The sequence below is a fragment of the Carassius carassius genome, chromosome 43 (assembly GCF_963082965.1).
Source record: "Carassius carassius chromosome 43, fCarCar2.1, whole genome shotgun sequence".
Lineage (NCBI taxonomy): Eukaryota > Metazoa > Chordata > Actinopteri > Cypriniformes > Cyprinidae > Carassius > Carassius carassius.
Genome location: NC_081797.1, coordinates 22,343,175 through 22,368,749, shown reverse-complemented (window position 1 = coordinate 22,368,749; position 25,575 = coordinate 22,343,175). Strand labels below are relative to the sequence as shown.

Here is a 25,575-nt window from a genome sequence, read left to right as displayed (position 1 = left end):
TTTATCAATATGGACGTGAACGGTGGCTACGATCAAATCTCACGTCAAGTTTTTGAGTTAGCCTGAAATTGCGTGCAGCATAGTGAATCTGGTTGTATAATGTTATAATTGTATAATGACAGCATTTTGTTAATTTAGATTATTTTCCCGAAGGTCAGTAGTCATTCGTTAATCAGAGTCATATTAGAGTGTCTTTATTTCAGGGCTTTTCAGGGCAAATAGGAATAAGATTGAAGTACAAAGCCTTGTTTACATTATGAATAACAGTTGCGCAATCAAATTTTACATGACAAAAATAGAAACATTCGGATTCTTGTGAATTTAAAGTGTAGTTTCAGTTTCGCTTGAAATTAATTCATTTTAGTTTGACGTTTGTGTGCTTACAATACATACAGCCTAATTTGTGTTTTATTTTATAGTTCAATATAAAATTTTATCGCAACATTTTTCGGTCTGGTTCTGTAATACCGTTAAATTCAAAGGCTACATTGTAAAGTGATGGGAACTATATAGTGTTTATATTGACTGTAAATGTTTCTTTATATTTACGGTACAATGTACGATCATTTGTATGATGAGATTGGCTTCATACGAATCACACGTGATCCCGGTCTTAAGTTGATTTGTGTGCTCGGATCTGCGCTCATTTCTATGACAAAATTGATAAATAAGGCCCATTGTCTTTAAAGGGTTAAAAAATTTATATATATATGTTTATATATATATAATTTGATATATATGTTGTAGTTTATTTTATCAGAAGCTTTAATAATTACATGAATAAATAACCATATTTCACATTAAAAAGTTATTATTACATATAACATCATACGACAATAATAAACAATTACAAATAGTTTTTTGTTTATTTAGTTATAGTTAGTTTTTATGTTATTTATTTTATTTTATTTTCCACAGGCGAAGTACTGGGCTCACAGGTGCAGCGAAAACATCCAACATGAAGTTCTGAGAAATGACTATTATTTAAACGTATATATTATTAAACATTCAGTATTAAATGATGTGGTTTAAAAGAGTTCAGTCGGCATTTTTGTGTTACTACACAAACATACATCAAACATACTAGACGGGTTTCCTATTTGTTTAGTTTAAATCAAACAAACAATATTGCGTCTGCACGTTTGGTGTAATCCATTTGGCCTGTGACAAATAACTGAATCATTTCTCAGGAGCTTTAATACATCTGAAGGTAAAACAAGCCAGACTGTTGTCAGACTGGAGAAATATCCATTTTCCTAAAACAATAGCACTCTATTGGCATTCGTCCCACAGTAATTACTTCATTAGCTAATTTCTCTCAGCTGAGGCGACACGTTTGATGGAGTAGAGCAGAGGAAAGCAAACGGAGGAGGAAGGCAAAGGAATCAACAGATAAACGGACACTATCTCCACTAGTGTTGGATCAATTAGCACAATGAAAACAGCATGGATTTTGCATTACTACTCCAGCACTCTTTCTTGGTTTACTTAATGTTTGGCGGCCTGATATTCTCAGCACTTCCGGATGGCATAGTGGAGGATCGATGGGAAAGGAAGAGGCCTCGCCCAGATCTCAGAGAAGACTCAATCAACTCGTGCCAATAAATGCACATTACACTCTCACAACACACACACAGCTCTTCAAACAACAGCCACTTCAAGACTGGAAAGGACATCCAACTTAGATCTTTTAACAATATTTATATGGTGTTTCTCTGTCTTTCATTTTAAGTCACTTGTAGAGTTTAAACAATTAATACTGGCCGAGTGTGCAAATAAAGAGAAGTTTTCTTCATCAGGTTGGAGATGTGGCAAAGTGGAAGAAAACAATGTGAGAGAAGCACATTGATTAGCATAGCATTATATGGGAATATTATTTGGATACATTGATTTCAGTTAAAAGTTTAAAACAAGTTTAAACAAAAAAAAAAAAAAAAAAAACAAGAAAAGACAGGACAAGACAAAAAAACACTAAATAAAAGTAAATTACTAATTAGATTAAATAAACAGGACAAAAAAAATATATAATTAAAACAAACACACACACACAAATAAAAATAAAACATAAAGCAATACAAAACAAAATTAACCCCCCCCCCCAAAAAAAAGTCATTTTCATATTAAATAAAACAAAAGACTAAACAAAACAAAAACAAAGCAACAAAAATATTATTTCCATACAAAATACACAAAACCAAAGCAATACAAAGTAAAATTAATTCCAGAATCAAATCAATCAATAAAATAAACAAATAAATCAAAACAAGACAAAACAAAACACTCTCAAACACAAATAAATAGAAAAAAATAAAAATAAAATAAATAAACAAAAAGCAATTTTTTTTTTTTTTTATGTTGATTCATTTATTTATTTGGTAAGCAACTGTTTAGCAAGCTTTGGAGAATACAGACTGGCTGACTTTACATTTTTCCTTACAAAAAAAAGTATATCTTTGTATATATCATATATTTCAAAAATTGTCATAAACATTTTTACACAAGGGCCAAATAATCAAAGCAGATATACTTAATTTCGTAAGCAGATTTGTAGCATTTTAAATATTACTTTTACAGACAGCTACAGTACAGAAAAGCTCACAGACCAACCATAAACAAACATACAAAAGAACAGAACAACCATGTGAAGTGAATGGAATCATATCCTCCTCTGAGCCAGTGCTTTTAAAGTCATGTTACATTTTAAAAGAGTGCAGTTTACCACTGGCATGGCCTCCTCCCCCTCAGCAGATGTGTGTAAGAGAATGCTTTTACATTACAATGAGGTTGACATGTTACAGAGAGCCGATCCATTATCGTGTGTACCTGTGTGGGGAGTGTACTGTATGTCAATGGCAGTCTCCCCCTGGCTCCCGGATCAGGATGATAATGCATGTTTATGATGTTCTCTCATCTCGTACCCACACACTGCGATAGTGCTTTATGGAATAAAAGCAGCTATGAAAGCACTACTTGTATTAGCGGGGCACTTTTACTGTAAATAAAGTGATATTATGTGTGCATGTACATCTTATAGGCACTCTCCCTTCTCTACACTCAACCCATGCCAGCACGTTAACTTTTTCAAGCACTCCTTGCAAATGCACTGTCTTGCTTACTCACAAAACAATCTATCACGGCTGTAATTAGCACAATGGAGAGCCGTTGATTCACTGCTAACAACATTTATTACATAATTAAATTTATTTCCTTGGCAGACGGCACTTTACAAAGAAACAATTACTTCAGCATGTAACTAACTAAGAATACAAATTGAGTGCTAAGACTAAACCACAAAGTCCTAATAAGAAAGTAGGCTAGCAATGTAATTGTAGTTCTGTCAATAGAATTAAGGATATGTTTGGTTAGATGAAGCATTTAGACTCACTGGTGCTAGATATATTGAGAAGACGAAGTGCCCAGTACCGAGCCCTGAGGTACCCCATTGGTTAGCAGAGGGGATAAGATTCCAAGAGATAAGTTCCCATAAGGTACATTAAGACTCAAATCAGGAAAGTGCAGTTCTTGTGAATTCAATGAAGGCATGTATAAGTTAAAATTGTTTAGTATTGTGTTGTTTTTGGTTTGTTTCTTCTTTTTTTCTTGTATGCATTTATGTTACATGTTGAAATAAATTCTGTCTAAATAGCCTAAAGTCTTTAAGAAAACAGTAAGAAAATGTTTAAATATATCAAATATCAAAGTGGAGGGAAAAGACATGAAAATTAATTTTTAATTTAATTAAATTAATTTAATTTAATTAATTAATGCCCCAGTTTCCTTGGAATGTCCTTCCTTGCGCTTTTTTCTTTGCTCAGGGATCTTGACCTGAGGTAATTGCCTTTTTAGCTTTGAGAAAGGAAGTCAAGCTACACTGGGCTACAGGCCCCATCTGGGAAAACGTCTTTTCTTAACAACATCTACACAAATACCCTCAACCACAGAGTCACATAAAGAGATGGTAAAACACAGAGTTAATTGTTTAAGGTTTACACGTTATATGGTCCAGCTGGCAGGCATCAAATGAAGTCTGTTTGAGCATATGTGTGTGTGTGTGTGTGTGTGTGTGTGTGCATAATCTTAACCAAACATGCAGTGTGCTACTGTTCAGTGACCAACATTAGACAGCCTAATTGCCCCTCCTGTGTCTCTGGGAGGCTGGGAGACCCTCGTAGTCAGTGCTGGGTCTTGCAGGGCCTAATTGACCCTCTTGGTACCATGAAGGAGCGTTAAATGAACAGAGGGGGTGAATAAGAGAGAGATGATTAATAGAGTGGGGTTAGGAGACAACCGCAGCCTGGAGGAGATGTGATCCAACAGTGATAGCAGCTAACAGAAACCCTCTTCACCCGTCTCGGCAGAAAATGACCAACCTACAGACCAGCTGAGAGGCTGAACTGGTCAAGTTGGGTTAAAGGTGAAAGGTGAAGAGTGAAAGGTGCGAGTTTAAGGGTCTGGGTCTCCATGGTGTCTTGAGGAGCAAGCACAGGTGGCGGGCCACTGGAAATGAAGCCTTATGATTTTAAAGTGACGTAATCAATCATTATGTATAAGGGTTCCCTTCATGGAAATGATACAAATGATAATTAATGCAGGGTAAGAATCAAGTGTGAATAAGGAAATACAAACCACAAAAAAGAAAACTCCAACTTCAGTGGTTACGTTTTTGCTGTTTTGCTTTGTTTGTTTTTATTTTTATTTTTTTTTGCTTTGCTTTGCTCTGTTTTTGTTTTGTTTTACTCTGCTTTTCTCTGTTTTGCTCTTTTCTGTTTTCTTCTGTTTTGCTTTGATTTTATTTCTTTGCTTTGCTCTGTGTTTTATTTTGTTAAGCTCTTTGCTCTGTTTTGTTTGGTTTTGCTCTTTTTTTGTTTTCCCGTTTTGTTTGGCTTCACACGGTTTTAATTTGTTTGTTTTTTTACCTTAAAACCTATGCCAAAATATAGAAAAAAGGAGTGTGAAATAGATATTATTTTTAATTCACACACACACACACACACACACACACACACACACACAATTCATCACATTAAGCAGTGAATTCATCACATCACTCTTAAAGGTTCTGGAAACGTGGATTTCATCTGTCTGCACCGGAGGTGAGGAGTGTTGATGAAACACTTCCTGGGCACATCTCCCGAGTCTCCGGCCTCTTCAAAGGGGGAGGGCTTCATTTTTCATGCAAACTGTAATTTAGTAAGACTGAATATTGATTGAGCGCTCCATGTCTCCCAAACAATGCCACTTCAATCAGGGCTCTTGGAGGCTGCCCAGCCTGCTGCCAATAGCCACACAGACTGATTTAAGAGATGGATAAAAAGCGGATACGTCGAAGGGCCGCACCATGACTAATGGGGCCCCTCTGTACAGCCCCAGACTATGCATCATGATTTAACCAAAAGCTCTGATGAACAGATTAGGAATGGGAGGAAATGGGCGGCCACCAGGAATTTCAATACCACCAAGGGTACAGGGTAGAACATCGTTTTTAATGTAAAACACAGCCAAGTTTTTAATGTAAGTGATTATATAATTTAAAGATTCATATACAGTTTTTTCAGTCAATGCAGAAAAAAAAACATTCAACGATGCAAGAGTGTGTTACAACAATGAGCAATTGTTTTTCTGTCAAAAAATATTAATATTAAAAATATTAATTTAATGAATGAATGAGTGAATGAATGAATGAACTTCAAGGCCATGATGTGCCCCACATCATGTGTTTAGTGTCACTTAATATTCCATTAGTCTATTATTAAGAATATACAGGGGTATATGTTTTTATACATTTTTATCTTTAATTTAAATGTTGCTCTTTTAATTGGTTTTATTTTTTATTTCACAGTTTATTACATTATTTTAAACTTCACTTCATGCTTATATCTTAAGAACTAGAACTCTAAATGCAAAAGAAAAAATCGTACTTCTATGACAGCACTCTTGATTGGCGGCAAACTGTCTGTCAGCAAACATTGGCATTTAATGAATTAAAATGTTTCCTCATTAGCTTTCATACACATCCCAGGGAGAGCGAGATTTGCCGCACCCCAAGGACACAAACACACAAACGTGCATTTGAATTCCACTGCATTCTCACAGCAGTCTCCACACCAGACATGTCCAATAACAATGCTTAAACAATGACGATTAGATTGAGGCTTAATCTGTATAAAACTACACATGTCATAAAAACAGCTGAGATTTATGCATGTCCCCAGTATAATCATATCATAATCAAAAACCAACCCTTGACTGATCTCACTCTGATTGCATAGTCATTTATTCTGATGTAATTTCCCTTTAGTGATGTAAACAAAGCAGTTTGTGCAAAGGAGGTCCGGGGATTCGCTCAAGGTTAGGACAGAGACTACAGAAACAACTGTCAGGGAAAAACCACAACCTGCGGTCATGTTCAAGCCCTTCAAAGATGGACAGATCTTAGCTTTGCAGATGTTAGAAGAATTTATATATTTTTTTTTCAGTGTATTTAGTCTGTCTTCCATGCCTTATGTTCTTTAATTCAGTTTTATTTTTCGTTTGCCTTCGTTTATTCTTCTGTTCAATATTTGTTTTGTTATGCATTTCATCTTTGTGTTTTTCTGTCCTGCCTGGCATTATTTTTTTCATTTTTGTCACTGTCTTTTGTTTCTATTTCATTAGTTTGCCTTTGGTCAGTGATTTGTTTCTGTGTATTGTCTTTTGGTTTTGTTTTTCATCTGTTTTGTTACCCTCATTCTTTCGTTTCTTTTCTCACTGATTCATTTGTTATTTTTTGCCATTATGTTCTGTTGTGCTATCCATTTCATCATTTAGCTGGTTCATTTTTGTACATTTTATTTCCTTCACTCGTTTGTTTATTGTTTACTTTTTATGTTTTGTAATTAGTTTTCACTTTCTTCTCTTCATCTCCCCCTGTTTTTTTGTTCTTTTATTCTTTGTCCACTTTATTCTTTCCTCAGACATTTGTTTTCTTGCTTAATCGTCTTTGTTCTTGTAATATTTTGGTTTTGTTCTCTTTGTTCACTTTGATTTTTTGCTTGTTTGTTTTTGTTTTTTTTTCATTCAGTTCAGTCACTCATTTTTGTTTGCACTTTAGTTTTGTTCTTTGTTTTGTTTTCCATTATTTTTGTTATCTTATTTGCTTTTAATCTCTTGTTCATTTTTGTCTGTTTTTAATCTTTTTCTCAAATAACAAAAAAATCTGTTTTTGTTCATGTATTAAACAAAAAAACTAAACAAAAAAATGGCTAATGTAGTCATTCTTTCAGCTTCCAATGCATGTACAGTACTCTCGGTTTCACTGCAAGCTAAATATATACATTATAAAGAATAAAAAAAGAAGAAGAAGATCATAATATGTAAAATGTCCATCTGGACCTTTGCCCAAATTTCCTACCAACATTCTCACAGCGTTTTCCACTTTTTGAAGCTTGTTTTGGTTGTCGGCAAGCTAAAAGCCCAGCGCAGAGCGTTTTAGGGAACAGGTGCTTGTGTTACCATTAAAATGAAAAAGTAGCTCTTAAGGAGAGGCTGTTGAAACACTATTAGGAAATCGAGACAAATGCAGCAAGGGGCTCCTAGACCCAAACGCGGGACCAGCGGTAAATCAGATACACTAATCTGCAGTCAGTGACGGCGTTCGCATTTACACACAGGCGACATGTGACAATACGCAACTTTGTGCCCTACTGGAATTAACTTTGGGTTGTCTTCTATAAATTCAAGCTTGTAAAATAAAACGATTTGAAACGCAATCAGATAAAAAAGGGAAAGGAATTACTTTATCACCGACTGGGGGGAGAATTCCCTCTAGCCAGCCCAGTTTCTCCTCGTTTTGGGCTTAATGTTAAGCAGTGGACCTGGGTAACCTTGCGAACATGGTCGATGCTTATTTAAAATCACATTGATTAACAGTTGTGATTATTGATTATGTCAAAGCTGATGTGTCTAATGGTATGGGATAGGAGCTGGACACTCGCTAACATACACACATCAAGGGTGCACCAATCAATCATCGGACACTGATATTTCATGGGCACACTGGTCGCCCACTGACCACTCCTCGCCCGGACGGCCCGCGCTCTTCCTCTCCGACCTCGCCTAATATTCAATTATTGTATGTATGACGGCTCCGACCTGTTTCGCGACTGATTTTTTTTCAAACGGCGGGCATCCTTCACTCCTGACGTGCGGAGTTGTTCCCATGTTCGGAAACATCCCTGTTAAATTACAATGCCATCTGCTTTCCGCCCGCCGAGCCCGTTCTCCTCCTCCTCCTCCTGGTCGTCCTCCCGATGCTGTCATAATGAATATGCACTATCTCGGCCTGCCATCAAGCGCCTCTCCCTCCGATTTAATCTCCCCTTAATCTCTCCCCATTGTAATTTCAAATTGTTTTGTGTTTTACGTTAAATTGAGGAGCACCAAGGCCGCCCTGGCTGCTAGAGCGGGAAGGATGTTTTCATTTCCATTCATTGCTCCCTAAAAAAGCGCCTTTATTAACAAGTTTACATAAATAAGAGCAACAGAAGGAGAATATTGCTCTAGAGAAGAGGGGAGGGAAAGAGAGAGACGTGAAAGAGAGAGGGAGAGTGAGAGAGAGAGAGAGAGAGAGGCAGAGATGTGTCTGGGCTTCTAGAAACATAACGTGTAATACAGTCGTATCGTTTGCGTAATGAGTTTAATAGATTAAATTAATGAGGTGTGACATTCTGTTTGAGGTCGCAGCACTGTACTATATTCCCTGCTTTGGTATTTTTATTCTTTCACCTTTCTTGTGGCCTATCTACTTATCTTTCTTTCATTGCATCTAACACGTTTGTTTCTCTTTTCTATTGTGTCTGTCCTTGTTTCTCTCTATGTTTCAATGTCCTTCTTTTTGTCTTTTGCTTGTTATTTCAAGTTCTTTCACTCTTTCAATAGTTTGTTTAGTCTTTCATTTAATTGCTCTTCTTTCATTAGCTTATTTTTAACATGTTATACTTTCATTCATTCCAACTTCTGTTTTGTTTCATTGTCAATTTTTTTATTTCCCGGTTCACTGTAAAATTTTGTTTTTTGTTTGCTGCTTTGCCTGCATGTTTTTGTTTGTTTGTTTTCTTTCACACTTTTCTTTTTCTTTTTATTCACTTTGATTTTCTGCTTTCAAACTGCTTTTTCTTTCAGTTGCTTTGATTTTTTATTCATTCAGTCTGTTTTAGTTCACGGTAATTATTATTATTATTATTTTAGTTTTTTATTAAATTTCACTCACTTTGTTTGATCAGGGCCTGAGCACTGATGCTGTAAGGACCATATTGGAATTGCCCCTCGAGCTACAGTAAGTTTCACATACATGAATGAAAATCGGTACACACGTGTAAAACACCATTACCTATAAAAAAGTATCTTGGTACAAAATCCAATGCCCAACAGGAAGTATGCTATTTTGAATTTCCTGTATGATTTTGTGCTCATACTCCTCCTACAATTTTAATCGGATCATCTTCAAATTTGGTGAGGGTTATCATACGGCCTTTGTGACGTTAAATTGCGAAGATCTTGAGTTTTCGTCAAGGGGCTTGTCCCTGGCGGCCTGACAAAGTTTGATGTTACGCCATGAAACAGGAAGTTGCTGTAACTCAAACAAGCAATGTCCGATCTTCCCCAAACTTCACACATTTGATAAATGTTCTGTCCTGAACAAACACCCATGCCCAAATTCAGTTATAGTCATAGCACCACTTCTGGCAACAGCAAGTGACATGTTTAACACTCCTAGCAACATATAAAAAATTGTCAGCAAGTCTTAAATAGGCTGCCAACGTGATAGAAACATGCTAAATCATGCTAGCACGCTATTAATACCATGAAACAGGAAGTTGACGTAATTTAGGCATATAGTGTCCAATCTGACCCCAACTTCACATGTTTGATAAGAGTCCTGGTCTGAACGCATCTTCACGCAAGGATTCAGTTATAGTCACAGCGCCACCTACTGACAATAGGAAGTGACGTTTGACACTGTGATGCACAATTAGCAACACCGTAAAATAGCCATTGTGTGCAAAACATGTTAGAAACATGCTCAAACATGCTAGCAACACTTAAGTGCTAAAGCATGCCAATAATACTATGAAATAGGATGTTGTTTAACTCATGCATACAATGCCCAATTTGCCCCCAAAGTTCACCTGTTTTATAAGAGTCCTGGCCTGAACACATATTTAGGACAATATTGATTTATAGTCATAGCGCCACCTGCTGGCAACAGGAAATTACTTGGTTTACACTAACTTAAACATGCAATGTACAATCTACCCCAAATTTCATATGTTTGGTAAGAGTCCTGGACTGAAGACATCTACATTTCAATAGTCAGTTATAATCATAGCGCCACCTACTCGCAGCAAGAAATTTGGCACATATAAATGACTTTGCTATATTCCTCCTATATTTACCACTTTAAAAGCATATTGCCGGTTGTTTGCTGATTTCTTATGGCACCGGGTGGCGATGAGCCCGAGTGCGAGGGCTGGAGGAATAAGAGAGGGAAGTATCCCTCTTTGTTCACTTTCTTTTTTTTAGTACTTTTCATTAAATTCCAATAATTTATTTGTTCTTTCACACATTTTGTTGTATTTGTTTGATCTTCCACTGTTTTGTTTTTCTTTTGGTTTCTTTGTTTTGTCTTTTTTGTCGAGTTTAATTTGTTTGTTCTTTTTGCTTTGTTTTGTTTGTTTATCCCTCTTTCGTTTTTACCTTCTCCAATATCCATTACATCATCATCTGTCTTTTTCCTGGTACTTTCCTGCTCTTTTGGCAGTAAAAGGTCTCATCAGTCTTTATGAAAGCCAGCAGGAGTCAATCTAAACTATCAATACCTGAGTAGAGGATTACGGTTTCTGCTTAGCTGCCATACTGCACACAGCGGTGTGCTACTAAAGTAGGATTATCTGTGAAAGTAAAAAGAAAACAAAGACATTAAAAGAGACGCGGGAAATGAGACCATATGCAACTGACCAAACATCACAGACACACAAAGAAGCACACACACTTTGTGTAATTGAACATCATACAAAGCACACAACCTAGCATGCAAATTTCTTCAATGTTAAATTAACACTTTCTCAAGCAAAAATATCCAAGCTGTGGGATGTGGCCTTACGGTTTTTGATACTTCCCTCTCGTGTTTCTCCATCACTTACTCTCCCTTACAAACAAATTACCTCTTTAACATGAAACCAAAATAAAGTTCTCAAACATTAAACGCAATACAATCAAATGTGAATATTCTATCTGCTGCCAGCTCTTACGTTTCTATCATTCAGTCATCAGTACCTGTCTTAGCTGACAAAAAGCTGTCTTTAGTATCGGTTCCAGCTGAGGACAAATTTCAAGACGAACTTGAAATCAATTTGCCATCAAATTTTCATGCGTGCTTCGCTCCCTCTGTAGCATTTTAATTACCACCACCTTGGACCATGGGTTCAGAGGATATTGACACTTAGCACCGTACTACAAAACCTGCCTGATAGCTGCACCAAACTAGAATAACAAAGAATATAGGTTGGCGTCACAAGTAATAATAAATAAATGAATACACACATACATACATACACACATACATGCAGTAATGCATTTAGAACAATGCTCAAAACTTTAGTTTAGTTTAAAGTATTGACTATTAACATTTTCTAAGGATTAAGCACTTCCATTCATTTGCTATCGGTTGAAAATTTGGACTTTTTTGTATTGTATTTATGGAACCAGTTGTAGTCACTATCCTAAACAGACGATGAGGAGGATGCAGTAGTGAAAACAGACAGAAAAATAAAGCTGAAAAGACAGGGAAGACAAATAGATTTCCCGTCATCGCTGATCTATGGGTAATAATGTGTCCATTTCTGCACACACTATTATGACTATTGGCTGCCATTATCAGGACAGATGTACTGGCATTACTGTATCGGCACACACTTCATCTAATATGCATCCAATGAGTGTAAACACAGACCAGATCATTCATTTAAGGCTGAAATGTGTCAGAAGTATGACTAACTGGAATCACTAAAATAACTGTTTTCAAACAGGTTTCCTGGAAAAGGGCTGTATATATTCTGTGCTAACTAAAATAAATAAAAAACATATAATGAAATGAATTATATAAACATAAACATCCAATTAAAATTGAGTATGCACCAAAGCAAATAAATAACACCAAATAAGGGCAAAGTATAAATGTTATAAATGAAACGATAAAAATGTATAAAATCAATTCATATTTCTCAGCCATCATTTAAGCAGTTGGTATGTCAGTGATGCGAGTTTTAGTATGGTAGCAGAGTAACACTGGTGTAGTCCATCACTCTGAAGTACTGCACTCTCTCTAGGGTTTAAAATCCCAGGCAAGAAGAAATGACTTCTGAACACATGAACCGCGAGGATCTTGTTATCATAGATGGCAAAATTCCTTTCTTGAACTGACCAGTGCGCACACTTCTGGCTTTCTTCCTGCAGTGCCCTTCAAGGGCACACAAACACGGTTTGGAATTCACCCATTAAGAATCATTAAGAATCATTAAATCATTAAGAATATCTGAAACACATTTGAGCTATTTTCTGGTTCATATTTCTTTTATTTCAGGCCAGTGTTGTGTGTTGACAGGGCTTCGGTTAACCCATCATGCCCCCTACTGTTCAAAACAGGCACTCAGTTCATGCATGTATTCTTATTTGAGTGTCTTGATGCAATTATCAAACATATTAAAATATAAATAACACCCATGATCTAAACAATTCATAAAAAGGACGTACTGTATTGCACTCCGAATAAAAAGGCATTTTTAGATAAGAAAGAAACCCTGTGCGAATGAAATATATTTTGCTATCAAAAGCCTCTAGAAAAAAAATGAAAGTGGCTTTTATAATAAAAGGCTGAGTGTTTGTGTGTACATTCAGCTTTGATGATTTCACTCTCTCCCTCTGGAGATGTTGGCATCCTTCCTGGCACGACTGCTCAGACGCGCACCGGTGTTTGGCACGACCCGGCCCTGAATCACGGTGGGCCCGTGCCATCTGACCGCGGGCCGCCACACAGACACATGGGTGCAGCGAGGTGCATCTGCTCAAACCCCAGGAGGCGGAGGGGCCCGAACTCTCACTGGAAATGACCCCTCACGCGCCTTCACCTTGAGAAAGCACTGACCTCCCGGCAGCCCACAGCTACTGCATTAGAGAGAGGGGCATCAGTCACCATCTAAACTCACACTCCGCCGCGCGCTATCCTTAAATAGTGGGAGGGAAATCGTGCAGAAAAATCACATGAAATGTACCGAGCGCAGCGCTGGATTCAGCATCAAAGAACATCTAGTGCTCATCTCTTCCCTTTAATTAAACAACTCTCCAAAAATCTCAAAAGTCCAACTACGATGGCTTTGATCTCCGCAGCCAGAGAAGATTTGATATTAAAAGTTCTGCTAATAGTTTAAACGGTTTATCAAAGTCATTTCAAATTCACTTGATTCCAATCGCACTGCCGGTAAAACGCATGTTTCTTTATGTTTTTGAAAGAAGTCTACTGATCATCAAGGCTGTAGTTATTCGATTCAAAATACAGTAATATTCTGAAACATTATTACAATTTAAAATAACGATTTACTACTTGAATATATTTAAAACTTTCATTCGTGTGATGCAAAGCTGAAATTCAATGTCACATGTTCCTTCAGAAATCATTGTACCGTAATATGCCGCTCTCAAAAATCTGTATGTTTATTAATGGGTTTCTAAGTCTTTGCTGTTTAATGTTATACAGTACCATTTTAAAGTTTGGGGTGAGAGAGAGATCGAGAGAGAGAGAGAGAGAGAGAGCGAGAGAGCGAGCAAAAGTTATTATTATTATTTTTTTTGTCTTTAATAGTTTTCTTGTTTCTTGTTTGAAGGGAAGGAAAAAGAGAGAAAAAAACGAAAAGAAAGTATATATATACTTAATTATTTTACAAAACTGTTTTTGTTTTATGTATTATATAATTGTTTATTCCTTATTCATGTAATGTACAAAGCTTTGGCAATACTGTGCAAGTCATGCCAATAAAGCTCATTTGAATTTGAATTTGAGAGAGGGAGAGAGAGGGAGGGAGAGAGAGAGAGAGAGAGACGGAGAGAGAGAGAGAGAGAGAGAGGGAAGAAGGGAGAGGGAGGGTAAAAAGAAAGATAAAGAGAGAGAGAGAGGGAGGGAGAGAGGGAGAGAGGGAGAGAGAGAGAGAGAGAGAGAGGTAGGGAGGATGGAAGAAAAAGAAAGAATAAAAAGATAAAAAAAGAGCAGCAAATCAGCTTATTAAGATGATTTCTGGAATCATGTGATACTGGAGACTCAAGTAATGGCTGCAAAACAAAAACAAAAAATGAACAACAAAAAAATAAATAATTAAATAAATACTTACATAAATTAGATAAAAGAAAGCTTTTTAAATAATTAAATACAAGGACAAGGTAATGTTCTTCTGTATTTGGGAATAAAGGATTCCTGAAAGTGCTCTCTCTCGCTCTCGCTCTCTCTCTCTCTGTTTCTCTGGAGAGGTCACTCACACAACGCTTCAAAAGAACATTTTGTTTGTTCAATACCAGAAACGTCAATGACATTCCCTGATCATTAATTTCCGATCCAATCCGAGTGTAATGTATGGACGTGGAGTGGCCTGTTCATGTCCAATAAAAGCTTTTCATTACCACTTTATCTGATACATCCTCAAAGATCCACAACACAAAATATTAATGACCTCTGTCCCTGAAAGAGCCATTTCTCAAAGAGACGGGGAGAGCTGAAGACTGGCCACATGCAGCAAATCCTGCGCACACAGTCAAGAGCTGAAGTGAGAGACAGACAACAGCTTTGGATACGAGACATTTACTCGTACATGAGACTGTTCAAACAACATCTCAGAAGGCATTCAGAACAAGGCAACACTGACCAACTGATGCAGATTGTAAACAAAAATGGCAAAAGTTCTCTAAAAATGGCAGCTGCAGATGCAAAAATGCATGCATTTATTTATTTAATTTATTTATTTGATTTATTGTTTTGATGTGTTTTCTGGCATGCATGTCCTATGTAAAGACAAAAAATAGTTTTGTTTTATTTTGTTTAGCTTTCTTGTTTTCCTTATTTTGTTATCTTGATTTGTTTAGTTTTCTTGTTTTATTTTTGCTTTTTTGTTTTCTTACTGTTCCTGTTGTTTGTTTTGTGCTTGTGTGTAGTGCTTTATTTTTGTTATGTTCGTTTTTCCTCCTTGTTTAGTTTTGTTTTTGTTATTTTATTTCCCCTGATTTTCATTTATCGTATTTTCCAGACTATAAGTCACACTTTTTTTTCATAGTTTGGCTGGTCCTGCGACTTATAGTTAGGTGCGACTTATTTATCAAAATTTATTGACATGAACCGAGAGAAATGAACCAAGAGAAAACATTACCATCTACAGCCGCGAGAGGGCGCTCTATGCTGCTCAGTGCTCCTGTAGTCTACAACTGTGCAGCATAGAGCGCCCTCTCGCGGCTGGAGACGGTAATGTTTTCTCTTGGTTCTAAATAAATGAGACTTATAGTCCAGTGCGACTTATATATGTTTTTTTCCTCATCATGACGTATTTTTGGACTGATGCGACTTATACTCAGATGCGACTTATAGTACGAAAAATACGGTATTTATTTTTGGTGTTTGTTTCTATCGTTTTGAGTATAATCTAGTCTAGAGGTTTATTTTTTGGTTCAAATCAAGTTTGGTTCAAATAATTATTTCTAATTAGCCAATTAAAATGGCAGCTGAAATTAAACCGTAATAATCACCATGCAACTTTGTTGAATTTTTTACATGCAAATTAGACAGAAATCCAGAAACCAGTAAACACAACTCTACAATTATCTTCTCAATAAAAAGTTCTCATTAAATAAATCATATGCAATAAAATGTAATGCAACATTTGTGAGTAATGCGCTGTTACACTAGCTACATGTACACCACTAAATAAATACAAACGAATGATTATGAAATAGCTGATTAGAGCAACTAATAAGAAATCATATAGAAAACAACATAACATTAAGCCTATAGAAAAACAACTTCAGTCTTTGGAACGTCCCATTCATATAATGTGCAACTGTGTGTGTGTGTGTGTGTGTGTGTGTGTGTGTGTGTGTGTGTGTGTGTGTGTGTGTGTGTGTGTGTGTGTGTGTGTGTGTGTGTGTGTGTGTGTGTGTGTGTGTTTGACCCGTGTCTACCAGTAAGAGAGCAGCACATGAATAGGTATGAATGCAGCTAATCATGTTTAAGTGTAAAGCACAATCAATGCTTGAATACATTAAGCAGGTGTAGTGGGGCAGGTTAGGTGGCCGCTGTAAGATGCATTGCACAGATGATTGGTCACAACGAGCCACGGAAACACGATCAATAGCAGATATAGTGCGTAAACCCAAGAGGAATGGCAAACACCAATGAGGCAGAGTGAATTTGTTTCACTTTCTCTGTATTGGCTGTGCCCTACACACAATATGCCACAATATGGAGATCTGTTTTTTTTTTTCATTATTATTTTTCTGGAGAAGACCGAAAGGTAGACGTTTTTTTAGGGGTCATTTCATGAAAAACGTTTAATGACGTAATGTGCTCATTAACATATTTACTCATCTAAACACCTAGATGATTAATGACAGTTCAAGCAGTTTATAAAGGTCATTTGCACATATAGTTATGTTTAAATAGATTATAATAGTTTTATTTAATAGTAATAACAAACATTTACATTTCACTGTAACAATACGCCATGGAAGAAGTGATTTTAGTACATTCATGAGAAGGAAAAATATGCATCACAAAAGTTTGGTCTATCACAGCATTCACATTTTATGGAATAGTTAGTTTCCAGTTCTTTTTTTATGTTTGAACAATTTTTAAAGTTACTTTTTTCTTCTTCTCTTTTTTATTTTACCCCAAAATGAACATTTTATTTTCTGACTGCCACTAATAAGCGTAAAAGATGCTCTTCACATTTAACATATCAGAAGGTTTAAGCTTGATTCTGTTCAGCAAAATGCACTCGGTATTTCCATTTCTCTCTATGGTTGTTTATTCAGGTCTTATTTGAGCACTCTAAAGGTCAAAGGTCAGCTCAATAATTCATGCATGAATGAGTGTGACGACCAAACAGCATTAGATCACTTTCAGTGACCTTTGTCCCCTCGCCATTACCATGAGAATTATGTAAAGTGATGATGCACATTAAAAGCATTCTGCTCTACAGCGTGATTTGGCTCTTTAAAGCGAGCAGCTAGCTGGAAAACGAGATGTTTGCACCCTTTCATATTTATTCAACTGAGCTTAAAGCTTTTAAAAACAGTGTCAGTAAAAGCTGAGTTAATTTTTGATAGCGATTGTTTGAAGAGGGTCAGTACAGTGTGTCTGTGTTTTGTCTGCGTTACAATCCACAGTGTTCTGAACTTTTTAACAAAAAGGGTTCAGTAGTCACACGCCTGTACTGTATATAAATGTGTGTTTGTGTGTGTGTGTGTGTGTGTGTGTGTGTGTTTGTCTATTTATCTATTTATTTAGATAAAAACAAAAAAATAAAAAAACACATAAAAACAACAACTATGGTTGAATAACAAACCAAACTAAAAAAATAAAATAAAAAAGAAGCCAAAAATAAAAATGCATAGAGATGTTAGACACAGGGTACAGATGTTTTCAGACAGACAGACAGAGAGAGAGAGACAGACAGACAGAAAGACAAATACAGACAGAGAGACAGACACAGACAGAGAGAGACAGACAGACACAGACAGACACAGACAGAGAAAGACAGAGAGACAGATGGACAGACAGACAGACAGACAGAGAGAGACAGACACAGACAGAGAGAGACAGACAGACACAGACAGACAGAGACAGAGAGACAGATGGACAGACAGACAGACAGAGAGAGACAGACACAGACAGAGAGAGAGACAGACAGACACAGACAGACAGACAGAGACAGAGAGACAGACGGACAGACAGACAGACAGAGAGAGAGACAGAGAGACGGACAGACGGACAGACAGACAGACAGACAGACAGACAGACAGACAGAGAGAAAGACAGTAGGGCTGTGACGGTGGCTGATTTTTACCACCGCGGTAGTCATGGACCAACAACCGCCGGTGGCGCGGTGTTTGAAAAAAAAAAAATATATATATATGTATAAATATATTGGTGTCAAAATTTGCTCGTTAACGAAGGCGATAATTTTTTTCCAGTTTAACGTATTCAAATCATTTTACGTAGGGGCGGGGATGGCCACCCACTCACAACTGCTGCTTCTGTCACTTTTTCTCAAGACAAGAAGTAAATGTATTCAGTCACAGAATGACTAAACAGGAGACGTTTCAGACACGTGCTCCACTTCACTTTATTATCAGGTGCAAGTAAAGCGAGCGTGGACGGTCCTGTGCTCAAAGGCGGCGCATAAACTATGTGCAAGCAGTGTCGTGGTCAGTTAATTCATGGAATTACCAAAATAGGTGATTAAAGCTGACTTAAACTGTGCATGCATGTAATATATTTTATATATATTATATACAGGATATATTTATATGTATGCACGTCTAGAAATCAGCCCATCTCACTCATCTAACACATCCTATTTAACTCGTCAGTTAGTGTTTATTTGAGCACTTCTGTCAGTGAACGCCGCCTGCAAAACACTAAAATAAATATCAAAGAAATAATTCAGTTAACCACATCAACTCTGGGGACCCACCGGTGGGTCCAATATTGCATATGCCTAATTCTCAAAAAATCAAAATAACAGCTGAAGTGGTTAAACAAGAAAGTAGCCTAAATAAGAAAAGTTAAATACCCCCTATCTAACGGACGCGAGCGACGCAGCGCGACAAAATACTCATTATAATCAGTGATGCTACACTGGATGCAGCACAACACGATATGATAAATCCCCGTCCGGTCTGTGATGTAGGCTACTGACACAGAGTCCATATGTCCTGTATAGACACTAGACAGACTAAACCTGTCGCAACGCGGTTATGTTGCGTCCGGTTTACTTTTCCGCCACCAAGCAAGCTCAATAACTTAGGCCGGCGACACACTGGATGCGTGGCGCAAGCATCTCAGCCGCGTGGCGTGTCCGTTTTTAATTCGACTCCCATGTTAATAGGTTAGAGCTTGCAGACTGCCTGCGTGAGACGCGCGCGGAAAACGCGTGCATGCTAGAAATAGAACCGACGCCTATCATTCACGGGACACGCGCGCGTGTTGGAAGCGTTTCCAGGCAAAATATAATAGGAAAATATGTTTATATGTCATTTTGTACACAAATACATATTAATTCATGACATTTTGATGTTTGAAAGTCTATAGGTTGACATAAATTCAGATATAAATGTAATTAAAAAAATAAATAAATAATTACATCACCTATTGGAAAGATGCCACTAAATTACAGAAGAAAATTGAGCTGTATTTAGACCTGAAAAGAGACTACAAACCAGCAGAATACTTGAGCTGTGTAAAAGATCCCAAATTAAGAAAAACACTTATAAAATACTGACTGAGTGATCACTGTCTGGCTGTAGAGAGAGGACGACACAGACAGAGATGGCAGCCGAGAGAGCAGAGACTGTGTTCACTGTGTTCTCAGAGAGAGCTGGAGACAGAAGAACATTTCCTACTACACTGTGATTACTATCACAACATAAGAGCTGCATATTACCACAAATTCCAACAAATTAAAACCAAATTTTATGGCCTTACCAAATACAGAAAAATTAAATCACATTTTAGGGGAGAATTCCAAAATGATCACAACAGCAGCAAGATACGTATCAGCCTGTCACAAACTAAGACTGTCAGCCAGTGGACAAAACTGAACAAGAGCATTTCTTACATGTACTGTTGTGCAAAATTATTATTATTATTTTTTTTTTTTTTGTCTTTAACCACTTCAGCTGTTATTTTGATTTTTTGAGAATTAGGCATATGCAATATTGGACCCACCGGTGGGTCCCCAGAGTTGATGTGGTTAGTTTTCTAGTTTCTTGTTTGAAGGAGAAAAAAAAAAAAAAAAAGAGAAAGTATACATATACTTAATTATTTTACAAATCTGTTTTTGTTTTATGTATTATATAATTGTTTATTCCTTATTCATGTAATGTACAAAGCTTTGGCAATACTGTGCAAGTCATGCCAATAAAGCTCATTTGAATTTGAATTTGAGAGACAGACACAGGCAGACAGACAGACAGACAGACAGAGACAGACAGACAGACAGACATAGAGAGAGACAGACACAGAGAGAGAGACAGACAGACAGACAGACAGACAGACAGAGACAGACAGACAGACATAGAGAGAGACAGACACAGAGAGAGAGACAGACAGACAGACAGAGAGACAGACAGACAGACAGACAGACAGAGAGAAAGACACAGACAGAGAGAGAGAAAGACACAGACAGACATGAACTGCCTTTAACTATCATTTTTTTCATTATTGACACTGTTTTCCTAATGAATGTTGTTCAGTTGCTTTGACGCAATGTATTTTGTTTAAAGTGCTATATAAATAAAGGTGACTTTGACTTTAAAGGTGACAGACAGACAGACAGAACGATAGATTGATAGACAGACAGACAGATAGACAGAACGATAGAACGACAGATTGATAGATAGTAGGGCTGTCAACGAATATTCTAAATTCGAATATGTATTCGAATAGTTTTAAAAAAAACAATTTTGAAGGTGAAAATTAATATTCGAATAAAAAAAATGTGGAAAAAAAGGCCCGCAGTAGTAGAGGCGTGGTTGTGTGCTTTGCGAGTGGGCGCGCTAGCGCGCCTGAGGGTTCAGAGACACGTCACAGCCTCACAGGAGTCGCACTGTCTGACACAGCATCACTGCTGAAAGTTGACGCGTCTTCATGGAAGATGCCAGCAAGTGCAGAGCCCAACTCGACCGCAGCAGAGAAAATGAGGTAAAATTGTTGACCCGCGAGATAAAGTTGTATGCAAGCTATTTAAGTTACAGTTAGCATACCATTCTACCACTAGCAACATGAGGTCACATCTCAAAAATGTGCACCCAAATGAGCATGGCATAATGTGTGGAACTCCAGCTAAACAGTCACGTCTTAACACTTAACGTTACTTTGCATCGCCCGCCTTAAGAACTTTGTCTGCAACACGACAAGAGGCCATAACGGATCAAATATTTTCGTTCATTTTTAAGGACATGAGACCGATCAGTATCGCGGATGGGGCACGCTTCGGGGAGTTCTGTCAAGCAATGCATCCGAGGTTTGATTATTTATCGTTTCATGTCAAGGAAAAGTTCCATGTTTACCACAGCACAGCTCGCTCTGAGCATTCAATGTCAGTTCTATATGCTGTAAAACTTCAATTAATATTAATAATATTTGTTTCAATCACTGAATGAAGCCTGCTATATTTGGGACAACAGTCGCGACCTTAAATTGCTTGCACAAAAATTTGTTTGTTCATTTAAACAATTATGCGCAGAGAACGTGAGGGTGAGAGGTTGATTTCCTTGTTTTTGTGTAGGTAAAACGTTGTCATATATGTTTAAACTTAAATAGACTATCTATACAAGTAGTTGTGCGCAACCAGATGTTCGAATATTCGTGTATTTTTTAGAGGGAATATTCGAACGTCAATTTTGAGCAATTTTGACAGCCCTAATAGATAGACAGATAGAACAACAAAAATAACATACCTAACATAACATACCATACCATAACATAACATAACATAACATAACATAACATAACATAACATAACATAACATAAATTAATAAAAATAAAATAAAAACAAGAACTAGAAACCAAACCAAAATCACTGGTTGTGCTAATGGTCTGCTAATACACAAAGTATAAGCTGTTTTACACGTTGATCCTGCAATATTCCTGTGCACATATACATTTGTTTGTCTTGCATGCAGAAATCTGACAGGAAGTGGCCCTCTCCTCAACCATGAATCTGCTTTCGTTCCCTTGGTCAAATACATTAGTGAACCTTAGTCTCAAAACTCAAAAACACCCTCCAATCTGAACTCCTCAGTTCTGATTCTCTCGGGGTGCAGAAGGGTTTCCAAGCAGGCTGACAGGAAGAGCCAGTCATTACGTATGTAAGACGCATGGATCTGCAGATGTATGGACCTGATACCTTTCCTGATCATCCCCAACCTCCCCTTCCTGCTTCAGAAGCCCGCTTTTCCTCCAGAGAGCTGCTTACATGCTTTGAAAATAATTAGCAGTGGGAGAGTTATTGAGTGAGTAGCTGTGTTTAAGTGAAACTGATGAAATGAAGGTGTGTGTGCGGACAGCGAGTGTGTGTATAAGTATGTGCCCAGGGGTCAAAGGTTAATCCCTATTGATTCAGCAGGAGTCTGCATACAGCACCGCTGGGAGACAGCCGCCTCTGTTGGCAATCAACTAACACAAATACATGATAAATCTTACTGTCTGCGGCCACTGATCAGCGCAGGCAAAGCACAGCTGATATAGACAGAGACCCTGTTAAACAGCCATCAGACCCGCAGAAGCAAAAGACTACTCGTCAACTCCATCTGCTTCAGTCCAGGCTACAGAACTGCCAGCAATAACTAGCATGTGTGAGAATGTGACAAAAGGTGTGGGAGTGTTCATGTGTGGTCTCCATCTGAAACTAAAGCGCCAAACACAAGCAACACTGGCTTTGATGACCAAACAAAATATTTCCTTATTTATTTTTGTTTCTTCATGTTTTGTTTTTAATATTTTTTTTTTAAGTTTGTGTTGTTACTTGTGTTTTGTAATTTTATGACCTACATGTTTTGTTTTGTCTTCTGCCGTGGTGTTGTTTTGCTTTTGTTGTTGTTTTTAGTTGCATTTTGTATTCTGACCTACGCTTTGTTTTGTTTTATTTTATTTTTTTTCATTTTGGTTTTCTTTTTTTTTTATTAGTTTTTGTTTTATTTTATTTTTCTTTCTTTTTTCTGTGTGTGTGCTTTAGCTGGTTTGTTCTTTTGTTGTTTGCATTAATGACGTGTTTTGTTTTGTTTCTCTGTTTGTTTGTTTTTTAAATAATTACTTTTGTTTGTTTTGTTTTCCTTTTAGTTTAGTTCGTTGTTTTTATTATTAATTATGTGTGACTTGTGTTTGTTTTGTTTCTCTGTTTTGTTTTGTTTTTATTGTTGACTTGCTTTTTAATTTAGATTTGTGAGTATGAGAGAGAGAGAGTGTCTGGTTCTGTTTTGTTTTATTGCTGTAAATTAGTGCAAATCACTAATTTTTAATGCATTTTATTGCTCACCCAGTCAAATAAAACAAGCCTCATAAAAAAACCTATCTTTAAATATTTTAATAAAAATAGTTGTAAAAATAGTGATGCTTGACTTAATGTTTTATCTTAAATTTTCACAATTTATCTGTCATTGGCAGATAACTGAAAGAACTGTTTCAATACTGAAAGGAACATGCTATAAACACGTCATCATCTGACTGGCTCTGATCTGACCGATGGGTGATCAATGTCAATGTCAAAGAAACAGGAACATCAATCTTCTGTAATATTATCAGCCTTATTTTGTCGAATAATTTCTAATTAACCATTACTCTACCTTGTTATGAGGTGAACACAATCATGGATATTTAATAACCAGTGTCCAATAAAGTGGAGGGGTCGCCAAAGGTCGCTGTTTCTCATTACGACCAAGCCTGTCTAGAAAGAGTTCAGATGATCATTACAAATCAAATTAGGTGGTTACTTATTCACACAGAGCAAAACAAATGAGAGTAACCCGTCAACACACAAAAGCCAACTAGAAAAATATTACTAGGAGCTTTGATAAAGCTATCTATAGGCTATTAGATAGTCAATATGAAAAATACACAACTGGATTTGTGAGGAAACGGCTCAGAATTTCATTTCAAGACCAATGGTGTCTCTTTGGGACGGTTGGAGAAACATAATATAATAATGTTTGCCAAAACAATAATAATTATTAGTTTTTCCCTCTTAATCTTTTCACCTCTCTACGTTTTCCCCCTCAATATCACTTTGTCTCCCCTTTCTCTTGGTTTTTTTCTCCATTCACTATTCACTACCCTCTTTCTCCGTTCTCATTCGCTCTCTCCCATTCCCTCCCTCTCTAATCCGATCATGCAGGGAATAAGTGTATGCACCATGAACACATTTTAATTTTCCCAGTTGGTTTTCAGCAGGCCTAGAGGTGTGCTTTAATAAGGATCAATGGCACTTTATCTAGGACAGGACCCACTTCACAGCATGCAAATTAAACACCAACACTTACAGAAGAAAGGGGGAAAAAAGGAAAAGAAATGGATTTAATTAAAAAATGTAGAACCACAGGCTCTGGGAATTCAATTAAAGGATTTATGCAAAGGTTGGCTAGCTTTTGGTGTTGCAGTTACTGTTTGTATAATGAGCTTTTCATATTAAAAATCAATAGGTAATCTAGGGTGGAAGATCAACTGTTTACGTACATTTTTGAAATCAATTTGAAAAATAGTCCATCAGCCACATGTCACAAAAAACAGACCTCTATCATGGGAGATATGGATCTGGAAGCCGTATTTTAGGGAAAGCAGTTGGGAATTCTGGAAAAATTGGTATTTTTAGAGGAGTTGGGGTCGCAAAGATAACCAGGTTTGAGAACCAAATAGGTTTGTGCAAGTTTTTCAAAGAAACCAAACATTGTGATTGTGAAGGTCACAGCTTAATCATTAGCACGTCTGCTCCAACACATTCATGAGGACAAAATTTATTCTCTTATGTAGCATAATTTATGTCATGACAGAATTACCAAATGTATGACTTTCCAACTTCCTGTAAAATGGTTGACCCTTATGAACATTCTGACCTTCTGTAAAAAAGCAGAGTTGTCATTACACTGTAATTACAGACTGTAATTGCATTATTAACATTACAATTAATCCAACATGACATGAACATTGTATTAATACTACTCCCGTTCTTTTCATATAATTTCCTAAAATCTCTTCATTATAGTTTGAATAAAAATGGCAAGGCCAACAACACTGTAACCACATGATGCAGCCCACAGTGAACTATCTCTGGCCAAAGCAAATAAGAGGCCCCTGAAGAATTAATCAAAGCGACAGAATCCTCTCAAACATCACCAATGCACGTCACTGGAAGTCATCGCCTCATTCTGCTAGCATCCATGTGCTAGATCTGATGGTCTTCAGATGAGCACAGAATTAGCTCAGTGCACTCAGATGGATGGGCCGCCATGTGACTTTGACTGGGGGTCAAACTGGAATGACATGACAGCTCCTGGGCTCGCCCCAACGCTGCCTGCCTGCCTCTGATTGGTCCTTTATCGATTCAGACACCTTCCTGGCCACATTGGCTGATCAAGCAATAAACTATTTGCTCTGTTTCCTACTGCACAATGAGTCGCTCTCTCCAAAGAGCTGCAAGCGTATGCACGTGTGTGGATGCTTCTAGACCCACACTTTATTTTAATGAAATGGTGTGTCTTGGTAGACTATAATCCTGGTAATAGGATTGAGT

General features: G+C 37.1%; 1 protein-coding gene across 2 annotated transcripts in view; it reads right to left on the bottom strand.

Moving 5' to 3' along the window:
- LOC132125324 (WW domain-containing oxidoreductase-like) overlaps positions 1-25,575 on the bottom strand; it is a 225,513-nt gene that overhangs the window by 118,499 nt on the left and 81,439 nt on the right. Inside the window, exon 9 of one of the 2 annotated variants that reach the window (XM_059536701.1) lies at positions 13,072-13,200. The exons of the other annotated variant lie outside the window; for it this stretch is intronic. Coding sequence (XP_059392684.1) covers positions 13,198-13,200 — 3 coding nt within the window. The 3' untranslated portion in view covers positions 13,072-13,197. Of the gene's footprint in view, positions 1-13,071; positions 13,201-25,575 lie in introns of those variants that run through there. 2 annotated transcript variants of the gene reach the window in all.